General features: G+C 32.9%; 1 protein-coding gene across 1 annotated transcript in view; it reads left to right on the top strand.

The window, feature by feature from the left end:
• LOC110025890 (nuclear export mediator factor NEMF homolog) overlaps nt 1-20,503 on the top strand; it is a 71,908-nt gene that overhangs the window by 49,777 nt on the left and 1,628 nt on the right. Inside the window, 6 exon segments of the mRNA XM_020726576.1 lie at nt 775-1,068; nt 2,155-2,307; nt 2,883-3,037; nt 16,321-16,426; nt 16,814-17,698; nt 18,037-18,118. Coding sequence (XP_020582235.1) covers nt 775-1,068; nt 2,155-2,307; nt 2,883-3,037; nt 16,321-16,426; nt 16,814-17,698; nt 18,037-18,118 — 1,675 coding nt within the window.

Genomic DNA, 20,503 nt, shown 5'->3' with positions numbered 1-20,503 from the left:
CCTCTCTCTCTCTCTCTCTCTCTCTCTCATTTCTAAAACTCTAATTCCTTTAGGAGTGATTTAAGGATAAATCTGGATTCAACAACAACATTATTACTAGTTTGGGGGCATTTACATACATACGACATAATTCTTATATATTTACATATCTAACATCTAAACATTCATATTTACATGCATTCCACTCATAACTTTAATATCACATTAAAATTGCCACTATCACTATTTTTTAAAGGTAAAATACTCCTTTTCATGTATAGGTTTATGACACCAAAGTGTTAAAGTGTAAATATCAAACTTTCGGTGTTATTTCCCAACTAGTTATTCTTTAGTTATGCAACTATTTATGCGATCAAGCTGATCGAACAAAAAGAGAAACAAATGCTCTTCAACTTGGTGCATTCCTTTTCCTTGAAGCCTTATTTGGGATCACTTTGTTTTTTATTTTTTGTTTTCATTTTTATTATAAAAATATGTTTTTTTAGTATATTCCTTGCATGTTATTATTTTTTTCTTTAAAAACAAAGTAGCTTGTTTTTAAAACATTCAAAAAATTGAAAAATTGTTTTCAATGTTTTTAAAAATAACTAAATATATTATATCATATCAAACATATTTTATTTTAAATCAACAAAAAATCTAAAGTGATCCCAAATGGCCCCTAAATTTTGCATGATTATATTTAGACTGTTAATGCAGCAGTAGTTACATTTAAATAATTTACTGGCCTACTGCATTTTGTAAATAAACTCGCTTCTGAGTGTTGTGGTGCAGGAAAATCGTGTATTTACACTGAAGAAAGAAGTGGACCATTCCATTAAAATGGCGGAATTAATTGAATATAACTTGGAAGATGTTGATGCCGCCATCTTAGCTGTTCGTGTTGCTCTTGCAAAAGGAATGTCTTGGGATGATCTTGTACGAATGGTGAAGGAAGAGAAGAGAGCTGGAAATCCTATTGCTGGTCTCATTGACAAACTCCATCTTGAAAGAAATTGCATTACGTTGTTGCTGAGCAATAACTTGGATGAAATGGATGAAGATGAAAAAACTTGCCCAGTTGACAAGGTAACACTCCTGTGGTAACACTAGACCGTGTTCTTGAACTAGTTTATATAGCAGAATAGAAATGGACGCTTTGTCTTGGGAAGATTTACATACATACTACTCAATTTTTATGTATTTACTTATGTAGCACCTAAACTTTATTTTTTACATACATGCCATAATCCTGAGGCATGAAAAGGTGTATTTCACTTTTTAAAGTTGAAATGGTTTTATTTTTGATGTGATGTGAAAGATTTGGGTGACATGAATGTAAGAATTAAAGTTTAGGTGTTAGATATGTAAATGCATAAGAATTGGGTGGCATTTATGTAAAGCCCGCTTATCTTTTTATGTACGTTTCTACAAGAAGACCTGATAACATTGTCATACTATGAGGGGGTTCTGAACCTCTTATCCTATGGCTTATATTCTTCCCCATTTTGTTCTGCAGCTACTGCAATATATGTTTATACATTCGGGGCATTTACGTACATAGCAGACAACTCTGATGTATTTACATATCTCACCTAATCTTTATATTTACATACATAGCAGTCCAATCTTTACTATCACATAAAAAATAGCACTATTGCCACTGTTTAATAGTGAAATGCACCTTTTCGTGCATAGGTTTAAAGAATCAAAATGCTATGTATGCAAATAGAAAGTTTAGATGTGAGATATGTAAATACATAAAAATTATTTGCTATTTATTTAAATTTCTCTATATATTCTTAAGGCAAATTTACATACATAGCACTCAATTCTTATGTATTTACATATCTCACACGTAAACTTTCATATTTACATACATAGCATTTTAGTGCTTTTAAACAATGAATGAAAAGTTGTATTTGACTTTTAAAAAGTGATAATAGTGCTATTTTTTATGTGTATTGAAGATTTGAGTGCTGTGTGTAATTATGGAAGTTTACGTGTGAGAAATGTAAATACATAAGAATTGTGTGCTATGTATGTAAATGCCTCTTTTATTAAATGAAATCGGATGACTTGCAACCTTTTATCATTTGGTTATCTAAATACTGACTTTAATTGGAACATTTTTTATTGGTTGGTTTGTTTATTTAGTATGATGAAAATTTTCAGGTAGAAGTAGATTTAGCACTATCTGCTCATGCAAATGCTCGGAGTTGGTATGAACTAAAAAAGAAACAGGAGTTCAAACAAGAAAAAACTCTAACAGCTCATGAGAAAGCTTTCAAAGCAGCTGAAAAGAAGACACGTCTTCAGCTTGCTCAGGTATTATTGTTTTGGGAGATTTACATACGTAGCACTCAATTCTTATGTAATTACATATCTCACATCTAAACTTTCATATTTATATACATGACACTTTGTGGTTGAAACCTATGCATGATAAAGTGGTAATAGTGCTATTTTGATCTGATATTAAAGATTTAAGTGCTGTGTGTGTAAATATGAAAGTTTAGGTGTGAAATATGAAAATACTTAAGAAACGTGTGCTATGTATGGAATTGCCCTTACTGTTTTTTTGTCGCTGGAGTATTGCTTTGTTTCAATCCTATTCATCTAAGGGACACTTTTACTTTGATAAAATGGCAGGGTAATTAAAAATGTTTCAAGGAAAATGGAGGATACGAAATAATATGTTACAGTAATTCTTATTTTGGTGTAAGCTATTTAAACTGTCAAAACATTTAGATGCGAAACCGTATGTTATGATAATCCTTATTTTTGTGTGAAGTATTAAGCTGTTCAAAACATTTAGAGGCTCCTTACCAGCCAGAGCGGCATTTGCTTGCCGCAAAGCTGTTTGTACCTTGATAACTTTGGAATTATTGCTTGCCTTGCAGGAAAAGACAGTTGCCGCAATTTCTCACATGCGCAAAGTTCACTGGTTTGAGAAATTCAACTGGTTTATCAGCAGTGAAAATTATTTGATCATTAGTGGTAGAGATGCTCAACAGAATGAGATGATAGTCAAGCGATATATGTCAAAAAGTGATTTGTGAGTGTTACATTCATGTTTGCTGTTCGAATTTTAAAAGTTTTCACTGTCCTTCATTGATGGTGTATAGTTTCATGCTTCCATTCTCAGAAAGCCATTTAACCAAATCATCATTTTTCTAAATCGGTCAGCTGTATCAGAGCAAACCATCTACTTGGGTTTTATGCACTGAAATATGTTAGTTTTGTGATTGTGATTGGAACCAAGATAAATTTTTAGTGAAATTAGGGCAAACAAAATCTTTTCTTCAATAACTCCAAACAAGTCAACTCAAATACATAAAGATAAACACCTGCCATTTGAGAGGTGGGTGATCTCTCCCGAATCCTAACCTTATACCCACAATTCGATAGGTAGTCAATGTCTTCCAAAACCTAACCCTAAGACTTAAGACTACAATCTTATAGCATACCCTAACCCTAATATATTAAGCCTAATTTATACCAAACAATAATTAATAACAAAAGAATAAATGAATGTAGGTGCCACTGTGACATTACTCCCCTCCCAAAAAGTCAAATTGTTCTCGAGGTGGGAAAAAATGAAACTGCTAGGAGATCAAGTCGTATGCTACCACTCATAAATTGACTTTAGTTCGGCTCTCGTCGTCATTACCTGATTGAAATAAGTGATGGGTTGTTGACACTGCATGAGGACTACGCTTAATCCATAGCCTGAAACATCCGTCTCTACAATGAAAGGTTGACAGAAATTTGGTAACACTCATATTGAACACTCGTCATGACTTTCTTTAACTTCTCAAAATTCTGAGTCGCCACCTCCCACTAAAAGTTTTCGTTTTTCAATTTCTCTGTCAACGGCCACACAATCAAATTACAACCCTTCAGGAATCTCTGGTAGTATCCAGTAAGTTCCAAAAATCTTCTCAACCCCTTTAAGGTCTTAGGTAGTGGCCACTCTCAACATAGCTGCCACCAATGATGGATCCGCCAACCCTAGGTCTTCCACTAACTAGGGTCACTGCGAAGCACTACCATCTCTTCTCCCTCCTGAAAACTCAGCAGTGTCAAAATCATTCCCTTGCGAACTCCCCCTGCTCTTCTCTACCTGTCTGGTTTCCATAATTATTTCTGAATGGCCTTCTCGCTTGGAAAAGCAACGACAACAAAAAACACAGATGCAGTTGGATGCATCTCTTCGCTGGGGTACCACCCAACATGATTCCTTGTTCTAGGCCATAATTCTTCGAATTGATCTTCTCCAACTCTGAATCACACATCGTATTATTCCACTCGCTGCCACTTGTTCCAAATCTCCATATGCTGAACCATTTCCTCAATATGTTGTCCCTCGAATTCTCAATATGTTGTCCCTCGAATTCATTTCCTACTTCGCTAAATCTCGCCTGTTTCTGTTTGTTCTAGCCGTTTGGATGCTGTACTTTTTATTTCAAGTGCCATCGCTAGAGTCTGCTCATCGCTAGAGTCTGCTCCCGACTCCTTCGCTCACCTTCGCTCAATTCCGACTGCTTCCGTTTATTTTAGTTGTCCTGATGTCATGACATTCCTTCCAAGTGTTGCCCCTTAAGTTTGCTTCGATTTCTTCGTTTGGTCTCGCAACTCTAGATTCACCTAAGGCAACGACGCTGCCTTAATGCCTGATCAATCATTTAGATTGTTGTTGTTTGTGTCTGATCTTGACATCGTCCCTCGATCCCAAGGCAGGCAACGACGGGTTTGCGTGAAACTCTATGATCTTCATCATCATTTCTTCCAGGGTCGTGAATCTCCCCCTGAACCTCTCCTCCATGACCAGGAAACACTCATCTATTTCAAATCTAATTTGAATTATCTACTCCTTTAATTTCTCTTCCAAAACATCTATTTTTTTGACATCCATTACTCCACGGTAATTTTTTTATTAATAAAATGAAACTTATGTGTGCCTGTATGCTGTGATCTAGTTAGTCGCGAAACTACTCGAATTGCGACTTTCGCATTTGGCGCCTGTATGCTATGGTCCAATTGGCTTTCCAACAACTTGAATTGTGACTTTTATTTTTTGTCATAGAAGCTTGTACATCGGAGTCCCTTGGCTTTCAGCTAGCTCGAGTCGCGGTTGTTACGTGATTGCCGCAATCCCACATTGTTTAGCGACGTGGTACACCAAGATCCCAACTTTGCTTCCTAACTAGCTCGATCGCCACTTAATTGCGATGTTCGGTCACAAGGGCAACACCGACAAGTGTATGGCGTGAGTCCTTCATTTGCAAGTCTCCTCCAAGAATAATAGTCTTCGCCGAGAAAGATTTCTAGTTGAGCAGCTTTGATATCAACCAATTTGAAATGAATCAGGATAGATTTCAACAAAAATTAGGGCAATCGAAATTTTTTCTTCAATAGCACAAAACAACATAACTCGAATGCATAAAGATAATCATCTATAATTTGAGAGGTAGATGATCTCTCCCAAACTCTAACTGTAGCACCTACAATTCGAGAGGTATATGATCTCTCCCAAAACCCTGACCCTAAGATTCAAGACCACAATCTCATATCATGCCATAACCCTAACTTATTAAGCTTTTTATACCAAACAAGAATAAATAACAAAAAGCTAAATTGCCTGTAGGGGTGGGTGTAACATATTGTTGTTGGTTTTGTCAATTCCTGGTATCAAATTTCTTTCACTTGTCAACTTTTCTATTGCTTTGTTTTGTATTGGCTCTTATTAGCAAGAGATTAAATCAATGCAAATAAAGTGGGTCTATGGAAATGGAGTAGAAGATCGTGACTTTTGTGCGTCATTATTGTATGTGAAAATGAAATGTAATTATGTGTAACTAACTTTAACTTCTAAATATGCTCCTTTAAATGACCTGCTGACGATCCATGAATAAATAGCTTTTACTACATGGATGTTTTAGGGGTTGTTTGGTAGCACCCTATTAATAGGATTTATCTGTCGGATTTACTAAATCCTGCCAAACATAAAAAAACGCAAGTTCTATGGATTTTTGAAATTTAAATTTAAGATCCAAATTTTGTTTTCGATTCAGGTTAAATCCAGATTTAATAAATCCAACAAAGGGATGGATTTAATAAATCTAGATTTAGCCAAACAGCCCCTTAAGTTCTATTGGCACTACTTATGTAAAATTACTTACAATATTGTTATATTTAAACAGGCTAAAGTATAATGTCCTTATATATTCATTGAATTGCATCTACTTCATCGTTGGCAGAATTAGTACTATCTTGTTTTTGTATCTGTAATTATTTTGATTGATTGACAGATAGGATAACTATGGATTATGTACAAATTTTTAGCATTGGTGTCATTATCATTTGATTTTTTTTTATTTGTTTATAATTTGTCTTTATGTTAATTTTCATGGCCGCATGATTATGTGTAGATACATGAGAAGTTTGATTATTTAGTTTTATCTTATAGGATCTTTTATTATACATAGAGGTTCTAAAACACATGCAAATTATTCTATTATTAGCATGTTTTCCTATACCTTTCTCTTTCTTCCTTCTTTTAGTACATGGATGCTTTAAAAGACAAATTGACACATGGTTCTTTTGTATCTTATCACATGTTTTCATTGTCAAAGAGGAACTTTTAGTACACGGATGCTTTAAGTTCAATTGTCACCACTATGTAAACATGAGTATAATACTGTCATATTTTAAAAGGCTAAAGTATAATGTCCTTATATCTTCATTGACTTGCATCTTCTTCATCTATGGCAGAATTAGTTATTACTATCTTGGTTTTGTATCTGTAATTATTTTCATTGATTGATAAACACGATAACTATGGATTATGCACAAATTTTTAGCATTTGTGTCATTATCCTTTGATTTTTTTTCTTTGTTTATAACTTGTCTTTATGTTAATTTTGGCCGCATGAATTTTGTCGCGCTGATGCCTAGCATAAGGATAATTTTGTCTTTTATCAGTCTAAGAGCAATTTAGTCTTTTACTATTATTATTATTGTTGTTAGTATAAATATGATTAATATGTTTAGGGTTGGGGTAATGCATGAGATTGTTGTTCCGAGTCTTAGGTTTAGGGTTTGATAAAGATTTCCTACCTCTCGATTTGTAGGAAGTGGGAGAGATCGCAAACCTCTCGAATTATAGCTGTTTATCTTTACACTCGTTTTCAGTGTTTGATGTTCTTGTAATAAAATATGTGTTTGCCCTATTTTTTATGGAAAATCATGCCAAATCGTCGATGACAAGTGCTTCCAACATTTTATTTTGTTTATCCTTACACTCGTTTTGAGTGTTTGATGTTCTTGTAATAAAATATGTTTTTGCCCTAATTTTTATGGAAAATCATGTCAAATCGTCGATGACAAGTGCTTCCAACATTTTATTTCTTGGTCACCAAACACCATAATTGATGCATCACCTTCTTAAGATCTTGTCTCATAATTAATACTAACCTTAACCCAATTTTTAAAACGTAAACTTACCTTAGAAAATTTTTAAAACTCTCCTCATGCATCACCGACCCCCTCCCCGTCTTGTTGTACATTACTTTTTTACTCAACCTCCCCCTCTCTAACTTTACGTACACTTCCATAACTTGTTCCCCAAAATTCTATACTTGTGGCATACATTTTTATACAAAAATGCGAGTGACTTATTACTTTGTCGAGGAGCTTTTTAGTGATACTATGGGTTGTTTAGTAGTCAAAGCATGTATTTGATGGCTCCTGTTGGCTAGACATTCATCTCTAGGATTTAGATGCCTTCCTTTTTGAGCTCAACACTATTCACATCCACCTTTATCATAGCCAATCATGCCTCCCCTAATGAGCTTAACTATAAGCAACCAAAGTTGTAGTGAAAGGTGACTAATGATATTATACTTTGGCAACAGTAGAGATCACCTTTCCAAAAAAGAGCATATGGTACTCTAAAATCCCAACTTCTCTTCACTTAAAATTAAATTCCTATCTTGCTCTTGATTATTCTCCAACAACAACAAGCATTATCCCACTATGGGGGGCAGCTACATGAATTCTTTTTCTCCATTGAGTTCTACTGAGTGTCATGTTCTCATTTAATTCTAATAAATTATGATCATTTTTTATACAATATGTCAAAGTCTTTCTCGGTCTACCTCTATATTTCTTAACATAAGTCGAATTTAAAACCACTACTCTTCTAACCAGATCATCATATGGTCGACGTTTAATGTGAACAAATCATCTAAGACGACCCTTTCTAATTTTATCCTCCATTGGAGCCACCAACCCTATAACGAATATATTCATTTCACATTTTGTCTCTGTGCAAAGCCACTTATTCATCTAAGCATTCTCATCTCAACAATACTTAACTTAGTTTATGCTTCTCTTTTAGGCCAACATTCAGCCCCATAGAGCATTACAGGTCCCACCACCATCTTATAAAATTTTCCTTTTAATCTAAGCGGTGCTTTTCTATCACACAATAGGACCAAAACATTCCTCCACTTCAACCAACCAACTTGAATTCTACTAATAACATCCCCATCTATATCACTATCACTTTTAACAATAGACCAGATATCTAAAGCGCTCACACATTTTAATAACTTGATCACCCATAGTTACATAACAATAGACCAGATATCTAAAGCGTTCACACATTTTAATAACTTGATCACCCATAGTTACAACTTTATCACTAGAGCTACTACTACTAAAATTACATTCTACTAAAATTACATTTAAAATTACATTCCATGTATTCAGTTTTGGTTATACTCAAACTAAGGCCTTCAGACTTCAAAATAGACTTCTGTAATTTAAGTTTTTCTTGAGCTATTTCTCTAGTCTTATTCACAAGAAAGATATCATCAGCAAAAAACATACATCAAGGTACATCCTCTTAAATGTCCAGTTAAGAGCATCCATAACTAAAGCAAAAAGGTATGGTCCCTGATGTAATCCAACCGAAATAGGAATATATTTGGTCAATCCTCCTTCTGTTCGAACACAACAACTATGGTATACATATCTTTAATGACTTGAATATAAGGCATATGAAAACATTTTTTCTCTAGAACTCTCCAAAGGATATCTATTGAAACCTTATCGCAAGCTTTTTCTAAATCAATTAAAATCATATGTAGATCCTTCTTATTCTCTCTGTACTTTTTCATCAAACCTCTCAATAAATGTATAGCTTTCATAGCAGACCTCCTCGCCATAAATCTTAACTGATTATGAGAAATCCATATAATACGTCTTAACCTATGTTCAATTACCCTCTCCCATAATTTTAAAATATGACACATCAACTTAATTCCTCTATAATTTGCACACTTTTGTGACCTTTATTCTTAAAAATGGGGATCAAAATACTCTTGCTCAACTCTTCAGGCATCTTTTTAGTTTTTAAAATAATGTTAAAGAGTTTATGATAGTGGAACTAGTTATGATGTAGTGGAACACAAAAGAAATTTTTTATTAATATAGAAATAAGGTTACAACATGACTCAAACATAAATGTACTACAACAATAGACTATTCGCCGGTTATGACTTGTGGAAGAGATCTGAAGGCGGTGGTGGCATCTGTGGGAAAGGTGAAAAAGGCCGAGTGGTTGTTTGGGTAGGTTGTTATGGTGTTTTGGTTGGTTGTAGGTAAGCTGAACAACAAGGTTGTGGAGGGAGTAGAGGTGGCGGCAGAGTAGTGGAGGGATATGGGGGTGGTAGGCGGCTAGGGAAGAGATAGGAAAAGTTTCGGGGATAAGCAGAGGAGTTTGGAAGGATACAATGCCACATCGGAGCAGGATACAGTCAGAGCATCGCTTGTCGTTGGAGATAACGCTAGCAAGTGGGCAAAAAGGACTCCATAGGAGATCTGAAGGCAACACTTCCAGAACTGACTCCCACACACACAGTGGACAACAATTTATAGACTCACAGGAAACTTCTACACAAAGAAAATGGGGGAAGGTAAGAAGAATCCAGAAAACACTGCAGCAGTCCACGAAGCTTCCTTGGATCGCGAAAGTTCGCGCTTCATCCCACCTTCACGAGAATTCGCGAACCCCGCCCCGCTTCCACTCCGCTTCTGCCATTGCGACGCTTCGCGGGGGAGTTTTGCCCCGAGGGATTGAAGCGCCCCGCTTTGTGGCGCATTCAACACAAGCAACCGGGCGTTGTTTTAGCGCCCGTGTCAGTTTAGTAAGCCAAGAAACTCTCAAATCTTCTAAATATTTTTACACTTCAATTGAGATATCATCACGTCCTATAAACTTTCCCCCCTTGTTTTTGTTTAAAGCCTCCTCAACTTCTTTATTTCTAATGCGGTTGTAAAAATAAAATATTTTATTATTATTAACGACATTAAGATCACTAAGGTTGATTCTACTTTCAAAAAGTTTATTGAAAAGTTTATCAAAATAACTCGCCCATCTTTGTTGAATATTTTTTTCTAAAAAAACACTTTTTGATTTTCATCTTTAATACACTTTACTTGAGTTAAATCTTTACTTCTTTTTTCTGTTTGTTTGTCCAGTTTATACGTATATTTTTCACCCTCTTTAGTATCCAACATTCATAAAATCTTCCCAAACTGAAGGGATATTTCAAATTCGCTCAGGATTTGATTTTAAAAGATCATTTTAAATTTTTTACTCCCAAAAAATAAGAAAAACTTAAAACTGTCTAATTTAAATGTAACTTCTATTACTTTTTTTCCCTCTAAAAAAATACCCTGCAACACAATCCCAACAAAACCTAACTAAACACTCCATTTTAAACCACCCTATGTAACTTTAGTTCGGCATTGGGTAGGAAAATATAATTCTTGATTTACGTAGTTGGTTCATGTCTGCTTCAACAATAAAATGGCCAAAAGCTAATGAAGGATTTTTTTTAATAATTTTGGTACAAAGATCACTTTCCTAGAGATGTATTATTTTTTGAAATTGTTTTATAGATAGACTCTTTAATGGATGTAGTTTAGATTGTATTCCTTGTCTCTTTTACTTATTTATTGAAAAATACCTTTCACCTCTTCTTATTTGGGATGGATTCTTTTTTTTTCATTTATTCATTCAAATGGATTGTATTTCCCAGAAGAAGTCTTAATTATCATTAAAATTTAATTTATCATCAATAATTAATGTATCATCATGAATATCTTAAGGACTCATATTTAGAGAAGAATCATGTAGTTCTGACATATTAAGAGGTTGTAGTTTATAAAATCTTTTATGATGATGAAATTAATTGTCGCAGGCAAAATCATAAGATGTTTTATATGATCGAGGATGGCACTGTTTAGCAAATTCATTGCCAACATCATAATATGACCTAGTATAAGTGAAAATCTTCATTGTCATCAAATGCTTATATGCTGTAGTGCTTTACAAAGCTTATAATGAATTAATAATATATTTATGATAATCAAGATTATATTCCATAAAATTTATTTATTGTTACCGTCCTTTATGCTTGGAACTAGGTAAGAAGATATGCATATTGATGTTTGGTAGCTTCCGAGCACCCATCAAAATAAGATCTACATCAAGTGCAAATCTCTCAAGGGCGAATATGAATTTTTTTTAATGTAAAATTTTATATTAATTTTTTTAAAGGTGAATTACAGAATGATAATTGTAGAAAAGAATGTACCTTGTAAGTTTTGTTTGTTCGTTCATCAAGGTTCTAATTATATGCAAACGTGCATAAAAAATAAATGAAAATATATAATTATTACGAGCAATTAAAAGAAATTTAATTAATTTTTTTTTTAAATAATTCTAGAAATATACCCCATTTTTTACATTAAATTCATTAATTAGGTATTAATATGAGTACATCAACTTTTAAAAGCATTTAACAAGAAATGCTAGAGAGAGAACAATAAATGCTACCGTGCAAACAAAATGCAAATTTCATTTGAATTATCTAACTTCGTCTTACTAAAGTTAAAAGATTGACGATAAATTTTTTTTTGATTTCCTTAAACCAGAAATTAGCCCTTTGCAGCCTTTCAATTTCTCCATCTAAGCGTCAATCCATGGCACTCCCTTTTTCTTATTCAGAAAATGAAATCATGACCCCTTGCAGCCTTCCAATTTCACTAGCTTGGGATCAATTTGGGGCTCATATCCTTCCTTATTTAGTACATGAATTCATGGCCCATTATTTTTTCTTTTTTTGTTTATGAATCCATGGAAAATTACATTTCTTACTTAGCAGCCCTTTAATGCTAAATTCTAGGCAATTTCAACATTTTCTATTAAGCTGGATGGTAAAGATCTACCATATTCAATTTTTTTTTTCCAGATATTTTAATTGCTGGGTTGCGAATTCCTTCGATAAATATATCAGTGACTTGACTATCAATTGAAAAGTGGCTTGAATGGTTGATTTGCCTTTTCATTCACTGGGTATTAATAAAAAGTTGCCTAAAAAATAATTGGAATCTATATAGTTATTAAAGAGCAATTACTATACATTTACAATTAGAAAAACTGCTATTTAGTAATGTTTGATATCTAACCCTTGAAGCCTTCTAAGTTTGTTATCTAGGGCACTTTCCTTATTCGGCACATGAAACCATAGCTTGATATCTTCCAATTGTGTCAGCTAGGGATCAATCCATGCCACAGTGCCCACACCATTCTTGTTTAGCTCATGAATCCATGTACAATTGCTTTCTTTATTTGTATATGAATCCACGACACTTTACTTAGCAATCCTTAGTTGCAATTCCCAGGTAATTTCAACAATATTGATAAAGTTCATAAAATTTTGATGTCCTTTCACTGCTATAATATGTTGCCAATGGTACATGAGAACTAAAGCTTCTTCTTAGAATTCTAGATTAAGGTTTGAAGGAAGTCATTAATTGGAGAGGGATAATTGAGGTATTAGTTGAGAGTGAGAAGGCAGTTTAGGATGTGGTTTGGGTGTTTTTCTATGTTTGAATAGAAAAAAGGGATGAAGGATTAGGCAACAAAAGGGATTAAAAGTTGTGAATTTTTTTAAATAGAGATGAGGGTACCAAGTGTAGAAAGAAATAGGGAATAGGATGATAGAAAAAATTAGTAGGTTGATTGAATGGGGTTGGATTGGGTTTTTTTAATTTAGTTTATTTGAATTTCCTAGAATTTAGAAAGGTAATTAGAATGTGAAATCTATCAACCCCGAGTTTAGGAGCTGGTTAAGAGGATTATATATATATTCCTTTTTTCATTTTCTCATTCTTCTTTTGGTTGACCTTTTCTTTTATTTTTGTAAGATGTTTTATGGCCAAATGACAAGGTAAAATTGTGCAAGGGGTTTGGGAAAATTGGTTACCAGCCATGGGCTTAAAAATGATTAAGTAGTTGTTATTGCTAAGAAACTAAGGAAATAAAATAAAAAAAAATCCATTGTAAGGCTATAAATTGGTGGCAAGAAAGCAACAAGTCCCTAAATTGCTCATGAATCTTGTTACAATTTACTAAAACAAATTAAATCAAAATGCACCCATCCTATTAAGTGGGGCGCTAAAAAAGGCTTCCGAAATCTTGGTTCCAGTTGTAATGTTTTTGTGAACATTCGGTTGATTATTTAATTTTCTAACTTGCATTCAATTTTGATTCTAAATTTGACCTTATTGATTTTAGCTAGCACAAATTGAATCAAATTAATTGAAATAGGTTGTGTAATCATCACATCTTATCTTCCTATGATGATGCTTTTGATGTACTAGTATAATTGTGCATGCACCAAGTACACATGGTTAAACCAAAAATTACTAAGAAATTAACATATAATTAGGGTTTATGATGCTGCTAGGGAAATCAAATTATGAATATAAAATAATGGGAAAGTTACTACATACCACTCAATTTTTATATATTTATATCTCTAACATCTAAAGTTTGATACTTGCATTTATAACCCTTTGATATTAAAAAATTATGCATGAAAATGAGTATTTCACTTTTAAAAAATTAGTAATAGTGATATTTTTAATGTGATGTAAAAAATTTGGGCGGTATGTATGAAAAGTTTAGGTGCTAGATATTAAATATATGAGAATTGTGTGGTGCGTACAAAAATGACCCAATAAAGGGAAAAATAAACGAGAGAAGAAAAAATGATACATGTACGAAGATGAAGGAGAGGGGATTGACTATCCATTTATTGAGCTTAGGAGTAGCTGGTTCTTCATTAAAAATCTCTCTCATAATTCATTGTAAGGCTATAAATAGGTGGCAAGAAAGCAACAAGTCCCTAAATTGTTCATGAATCTTGTTATAGTTTACTAAAAAAAATTAAATCAAAATTCGTCCATCCTATTAGGTGGGGCGCTAAAAAGGGCTTCTGAAATCTTGGTTCCAATTGTAATGTATTTGTGAACATTCGGTTTATTATTTAATTTTCTAAATTGCATTCAATTTTGATTCTAAAATTGAACTTTTTGATTTTAGCTAACACAAATTGAATCAAATTAATTAAAATAGGTTGTGTAATCATCACATCTTATCTTCCTCTGATGATGCTTTTGATGTACTAGTATAATTCTGCAGGCACCAAGTACACATCGATAAACCAAAAATTACTTAGAAATTAAAATGAATATCATTTTCTTTAAAAACTGTTTTTTTATATATTTCCTTTCTTCCAAAATAAAAGTTGAAGTGAATTAATAGCATATATTATTATTATTATTATTATTATTAATGTTGTTTGTTGTTATTTTTGTTGTTGTTGTTGTTGTTGTTTTGGAATATTATTAATGCAACAATGATATTCAATATTTTATTAATGATCTTCACTATATGCATTTTAATGATATTAAAACTCAGTGTAAATGAATTAACCACTAGGGACACATAATCTACAATGTATGCATTTACATATAATAATTTTGTTGATACACTTTAATAAAAATTTTTAGACATATTATCAAAAATTTAAATAATTTTTTGATAATACTTTTGTGTGAATTAATTTGATTGTTTTATTATACATATTAATAAAATTTATAAAATTAATAAATTTTACCATTTTTACCTTATAAAAGTAACATGGCTTTCAATGTTAACAACACAAAAATTTCATGAAGTAAAGATATTGGATTCACATTATCTCTTTACATTTTGTAGTTATTATGTAATGCATGAAATGATTGCAGATCATTAAAATATTGTCTACTACAATCACTATTATTTTTATGATATAGAACAAAAAAAAAAACTGCATTTTTTATAGACTGCATTTTTTATAGAAATTTCATTGAAGTAAAGATTTTGCTCTTGATATTGAATTCAAAATTGCATCCATTTAAAGCATAAAAGTCCTCCAAATCTTCGGGCAATAAGAATGCATCTCGGTCTATACCTAATTGGGAAAGTAAATAATAGTTAAAGAAGATAAAAGTTAAATTTACAGTGCAAAGATAGCATAAAGGAAATAAACTTCTTGTCTCATTACCCATTCAAGCTACAATCAAACTATATTAACACACTTTTGGGAATTAGATTGACAGGAAAGCTAAACAAGAATATAAAAAAAATTAATTGATGAAGTTTTTATGCTCACATGATTTGACTTATTATTTCAAAATAATTTCATCATTGAAGTTCTCTGAATATAATACTACTTTAAATGAAGAGTTATGATATCCAAGGTTATTTATTGAAAATCGAGATTAACTTTTTGGTATTCTTATGAGTCTTTGTTTTTCTCATATATGTTCATAAAAGTGATTTTATTCTTTCAATTCTATCTCTTAGAATTTTATGCAACCCTTGTTCCTAAAAATTGAAAGATTAGAATCGTATATTGCAGAATAACACGTCACTTTTTAAATAGTAACATATATTAGCTTTCTTTCAGGTTGTTGCTTCGTTCCACTTTTTGGCTACAATCATATCGGTCGCTATCTATTGTTTCTATAGCTTCAGTTGTTAAATTCCAATGTTTGCCTTGTGATTTTTTAGGGCCATTTACATACATACCATCCAATTTCTATGTACTCACATGGCTAGCACCTAAACTTTAATTTTTCCTTTTGTTCCACCCAAATCTTGCATATCACATAAAAAATGCCACCATTTCAACTTTTAAGAAATGAAATGCACTTTTTCATGCATGTAGGTAATGCGGTATGTATGTAAAAAAATGAAGTTTAGGTTTTAAATATGTAAATACATATTAATTGAGTGGTATGCATGTAAGTCTTCCTTTTCTTTTAATTTTTTTTTTTTTATTTTGATATTTGTCTGTTCTTTTTGACCTCAAAACAGATATGTACATGCAGAATTTTGATATTTGTCTTTTCTTTTTGACCTCAAAACAGATATGTACATGCAGACCTGCATGGTGCTTCAAGCACCGTGATCAAGAATCATAGGCCTGAAAACCCCATTCCACCTCTTACTTTAAATCAAGCTGGATGCTTTACTGTAAGTTTAATTATTTGCTTTTAACTTGTAAGATACCAATGGAGAAAAGTGTTAAAATGATCCTATGACTTTTTGTAGGGGGCTATTTTAGTCCCCGATCTAAAAAAATCCAATCTTGTTCTCAGGCTCTTTTAATGGAGGTTGAAATAGTAAAAAATTGTCCTTCCTGGGGGCTAATTTTGGCACTTTTGTAGATTCTGGGACCAAAATAATCCCATGTAAATGGTCAAGGAATTATTCTAACACTTTGCTTGATACCAATACTCAAATTTTTGAAATTTGGGTGGTTCTTTCATTTATTCATTGTTATGAATCTAACTTCACTTCAGCCCTATGATAGCTTCGTCCGATAGATGCTTTGAAATTCAATAATTTCTTATCTCGCAGGTATGTCACAGCCAAGCATGGGACTCGAAGATAGTTACGAGTGCTTGGTGGGTTTATCCTCATCAAGTAAGCAAAACAGCTCCTACCGGAGAGTATCTTACAGTTGGTAGCTTTATGATTCGCGGCAGAAAGAACTTTCTACCTCCTCACGCTCTTGTTATGGGATTTGGAATTCTATTTCGCTTGGATGAGAGCTCCCTGGGATCTCATTTAAATGAAAGAAGGGTGCGAGTAGAAGATGAAGGTGTCCCCGAGATGGAAAATGAATCACATAAGGAGATTAGTGAGTCTGATTCAATTGAAGAAAATGTTGATGAGGTTTGTGGAGATGACGGTGATGCTCCATCTAAGCTAGGTACTATTCATCATGAAGTCGAGAAAAGCTTTTATGATGAAACTGGCACTATGAATAATGTGAAGGCAACAGATTCCCAAATCTATGACCACTTCAATGATCAAAAAAGTTTTGATTTGGATGAAAGAGGAAAATGTTCTACTTCGTCTCAACTTGATGATATAATTGATAAAGCTCTCGGTGTTGGACCTACAAAACTATTACATAAAGATTCAGGAATCACTAATAATCTATCAATTTTACCTGAGGATCACCAAGGGATTAAGAGTTCAGGTCGAGATAAGCCTTACATGTCGAAAGGAGAAAGGAGAAGGTTGAAGAAAAACCAGAAAAGCGGCAGCATTGCTGAAAACGACTCGTTTGAGCAAGGAGAAAATGGTCAATGTAGCACATCCAGTAATAGCCATCAGACTTTGAAACCAGCTAATGCAAAGATTGCTCGTGGGCAGAGGGGTAAACTCAAGAAGATCAAGGAGAAGTATGCAGAACAGGATGATGAAGAGAGAGAAATTCGCATGGCTTTACTTGCGGTGAGTTACATGACAAAGTTAAACATAGAGAAATTGGCAAATGGTCTTCTGACTCTTTGTTGGAGGTTATTTTACTTCCAAAGTTTATAAAAGTGCCAATTTAGTAATTAGACTCTTTTAATGGGGCAAAAATAGTCATCTCTCAGGACTTTCTCAGCTAATATTAAAAGAATACGGGGATTAATTTAGCACTTTTATAGACTCCGGGATTAAAATAACCACATATAAATAGTCAGCGAACTATTTTGGCACTTTACCCATTGAACATTTTAGTGGTAGGATTTGCTGCCTTTTTTTTTCAAGTTTTTGGTGTACTCATTCTCCTTTACTTCATTTAGTCAGCGGGAAATGCTCACAAAAATGAGAAAGAAGCCAATGATCATGATGGCGCTGCAGGCAGAGCAGTCAGGCCAATACCTGGTACTTCAGTTCTAAATTTTGTGTGATTTGCACTTTCATAGAAACGCACACTGAAAAAAATCACGTGGTTGCATATAAAATTAGATGCTTGATTTTGTAATTAATACACCTTTTACGTGCATACGTATATCATTGATGATATGTTTGATTCTATTTTTGTCAGGAATGTATTTCATTGGGAATCCCCCAATTCCTATGTATCTACATATCTAACACCTAAACTTAAGTTTTGACATTTATACCAACCAAATCTTTCATATCACATAAAAAATAACACCGTTTTAATTTTTAAATACTTTTTTTCATGCACAAGTAAGTTGGCATGTATGTAACATTTGAAATTTAGGTGTTAAATATGTAAATACATATGAATCAAGTGGTATGTGCGTAATTCTTCCATTTTTTTTTCTTTGCTCAACATTTGCCTTTCGGGCTTTTGAATCTCTTGGGAATTGTCTGAATTAAGTGAATGCAAGGCCAATGCTCTCTCTTTTCTTGCATGCTTGTTATCTCTTGATTCAAAGTATGCACTGTGAACTTTGAAAATTTCCGCATAAGGACAAGTTTCACGTCAAAAAATTAGATATTATTACTGCATAAATCGGAAACAGCATCGTAATATATTTAGAAATTATGTGTTATTTATTTTTAGATTAGACTAGCTTGAGACGATTTTTTTAGAATTCCAAGCTGACCTTCAATATGACCGGAAAATATTGTCCAATCCTGCAAGCAAACTAGACCAGATTGTTCCAATGGATCTGATTATATTAAATTGCAAAATTAATAAATTTTGAATTCTATAGGACGAGGAAGTGATTCATAAGGCAAATGATGATTATCAAGCAGTACTCAGGTGTAAAAGACCTACTTCAGTCTATTTTAGCTAGGACATATATTCGAGAATAGCAGTATCAAGCAGTCCTAAGGTGCAAAAGACCTACTTCAGTCTATTTTAGCTAGGACATACGACTTAATTCCTATGTCTTTACATGTCTAACACCTAAACCTCAATGTTTACATTTAAGTCATCTTACCTATGCATGAAAATTTTTAAAAGTTAAAATAATGATATTTTTTGATGTGATATGAAATATTTGAGTGGTATAAATATAAAAAGTATAGTTTAGGTGTTAAATATGTAAATACATATAAGGTTGTTGGTATATGTAAATGCCCCTCTTGGAAACCAAGTGCCTATAAGCAAGTCTCATGTTGGAATGATCCGATTAAACCTTGAATGAATTTGTAGGACTCAATTATTTTCTTTCTAAATCGAATTAAATGCTTGCATTAATTTTGACTATTATCTATATGAGTATCTCATGTTGATATGTTTTGAACAAACGAAGCATGGATTTTGAATATAACAATTTTGACCGTTTAAGTCTTTAATCTTAATATTACTTGTTTGCATGTCTCTCAAATCAAAAGTTTATGTCGTTGTATGCTTTTGTTTAATTCCATTTTTACATATAAAGTTTTGTTAGAAGTGTCTTTTCAAGCTTGTTTATGATGAACATTTCTACTTCTTGGTTTTGGTGCCCCCTTTGGAGAGTGGGTGATGCTTTTCTTAGAAATCCAGTAGGAATTAAGTCCATTTGGTAGTGCTATTTTGTAAACAGTCTTCATCATCACAGTCCTAATACTCAACTATTTGAGGTTGGCTTTGTGAATTTACATTCTCCATTTATATAAATTAAGTGTTGCACGTGGTTCTAATTTCTTTTTCGCGGAACCTTTTGTATAAATTTTTCCAAAGACTATTCCATTTTTATTCTTTTTAATTTGTTGGCATTAATTTCATGAAGCTTTACATATATGACCCTGATGTCTTATCTGTTTAGAAAATTAATACTCAATTGCCTCCCTTTATGATAATATCAGCCAAATAACACCAAACTATATTTTACTTTCATAACATTCTCAATAATTTGATTTTAGCTATCAAATAGACGATTTGTTAGTTCATTTCAAAAACCTTGGTGTGAGTTTAGTAAATAAGTCGGTTTTAGGTGATGTATGTTTAAATTAACGGTTAGTTTTTGGGTAGTTTCAGTTATTTGTAATAGTTGTGCAACTATTATGGGAAAAACATTATTTTTGAAAGCTATTATGGACATTTTAAATTCTTTTTTTATAGAGATGGACAAAGTAGTACTACACTGGAGCTGATCTAGCTGTAAAAAGTAGATTCTAATCATAGAAATTTCTAAAAATCAATGAAATTTGGCCAAATAAATCCGTGTCAGTTTTCTAGAAAGCAAAGCTGGGAAAAGCTAGCTCAAATGGGCCTTAGGCTTCGTTTGGGGCAGCTTAACCGTTACGGCAGTGTTTTGAAAACGCCGTCTCACTGTTTGGAAACTGCGTTTGAGCAGCTTATCC

The sequence above is a fragment of the Phalaenopsis equestris genome, unplaced genomic scaffold (genome assembly GCF_001263595.1).
Source record: "Phalaenopsis equestris unplaced genomic scaffold, ASM126359v1 Scaffold000340, whole genome shotgun sequence".
In the NCBI taxonomy this organism is placed as follows: domain Eukaryota; kingdom Viridiplantae; phylum Streptophyta; class Magnoliopsida; order Asparagales; family Orchidaceae; genus Phalaenopsis; species Phalaenopsis equestris.
The sequence above is the reverse complement of the archived record's forward strand: the minus strand, read 5'-3'. Positions and strand labels throughout refer to the sequence as shown.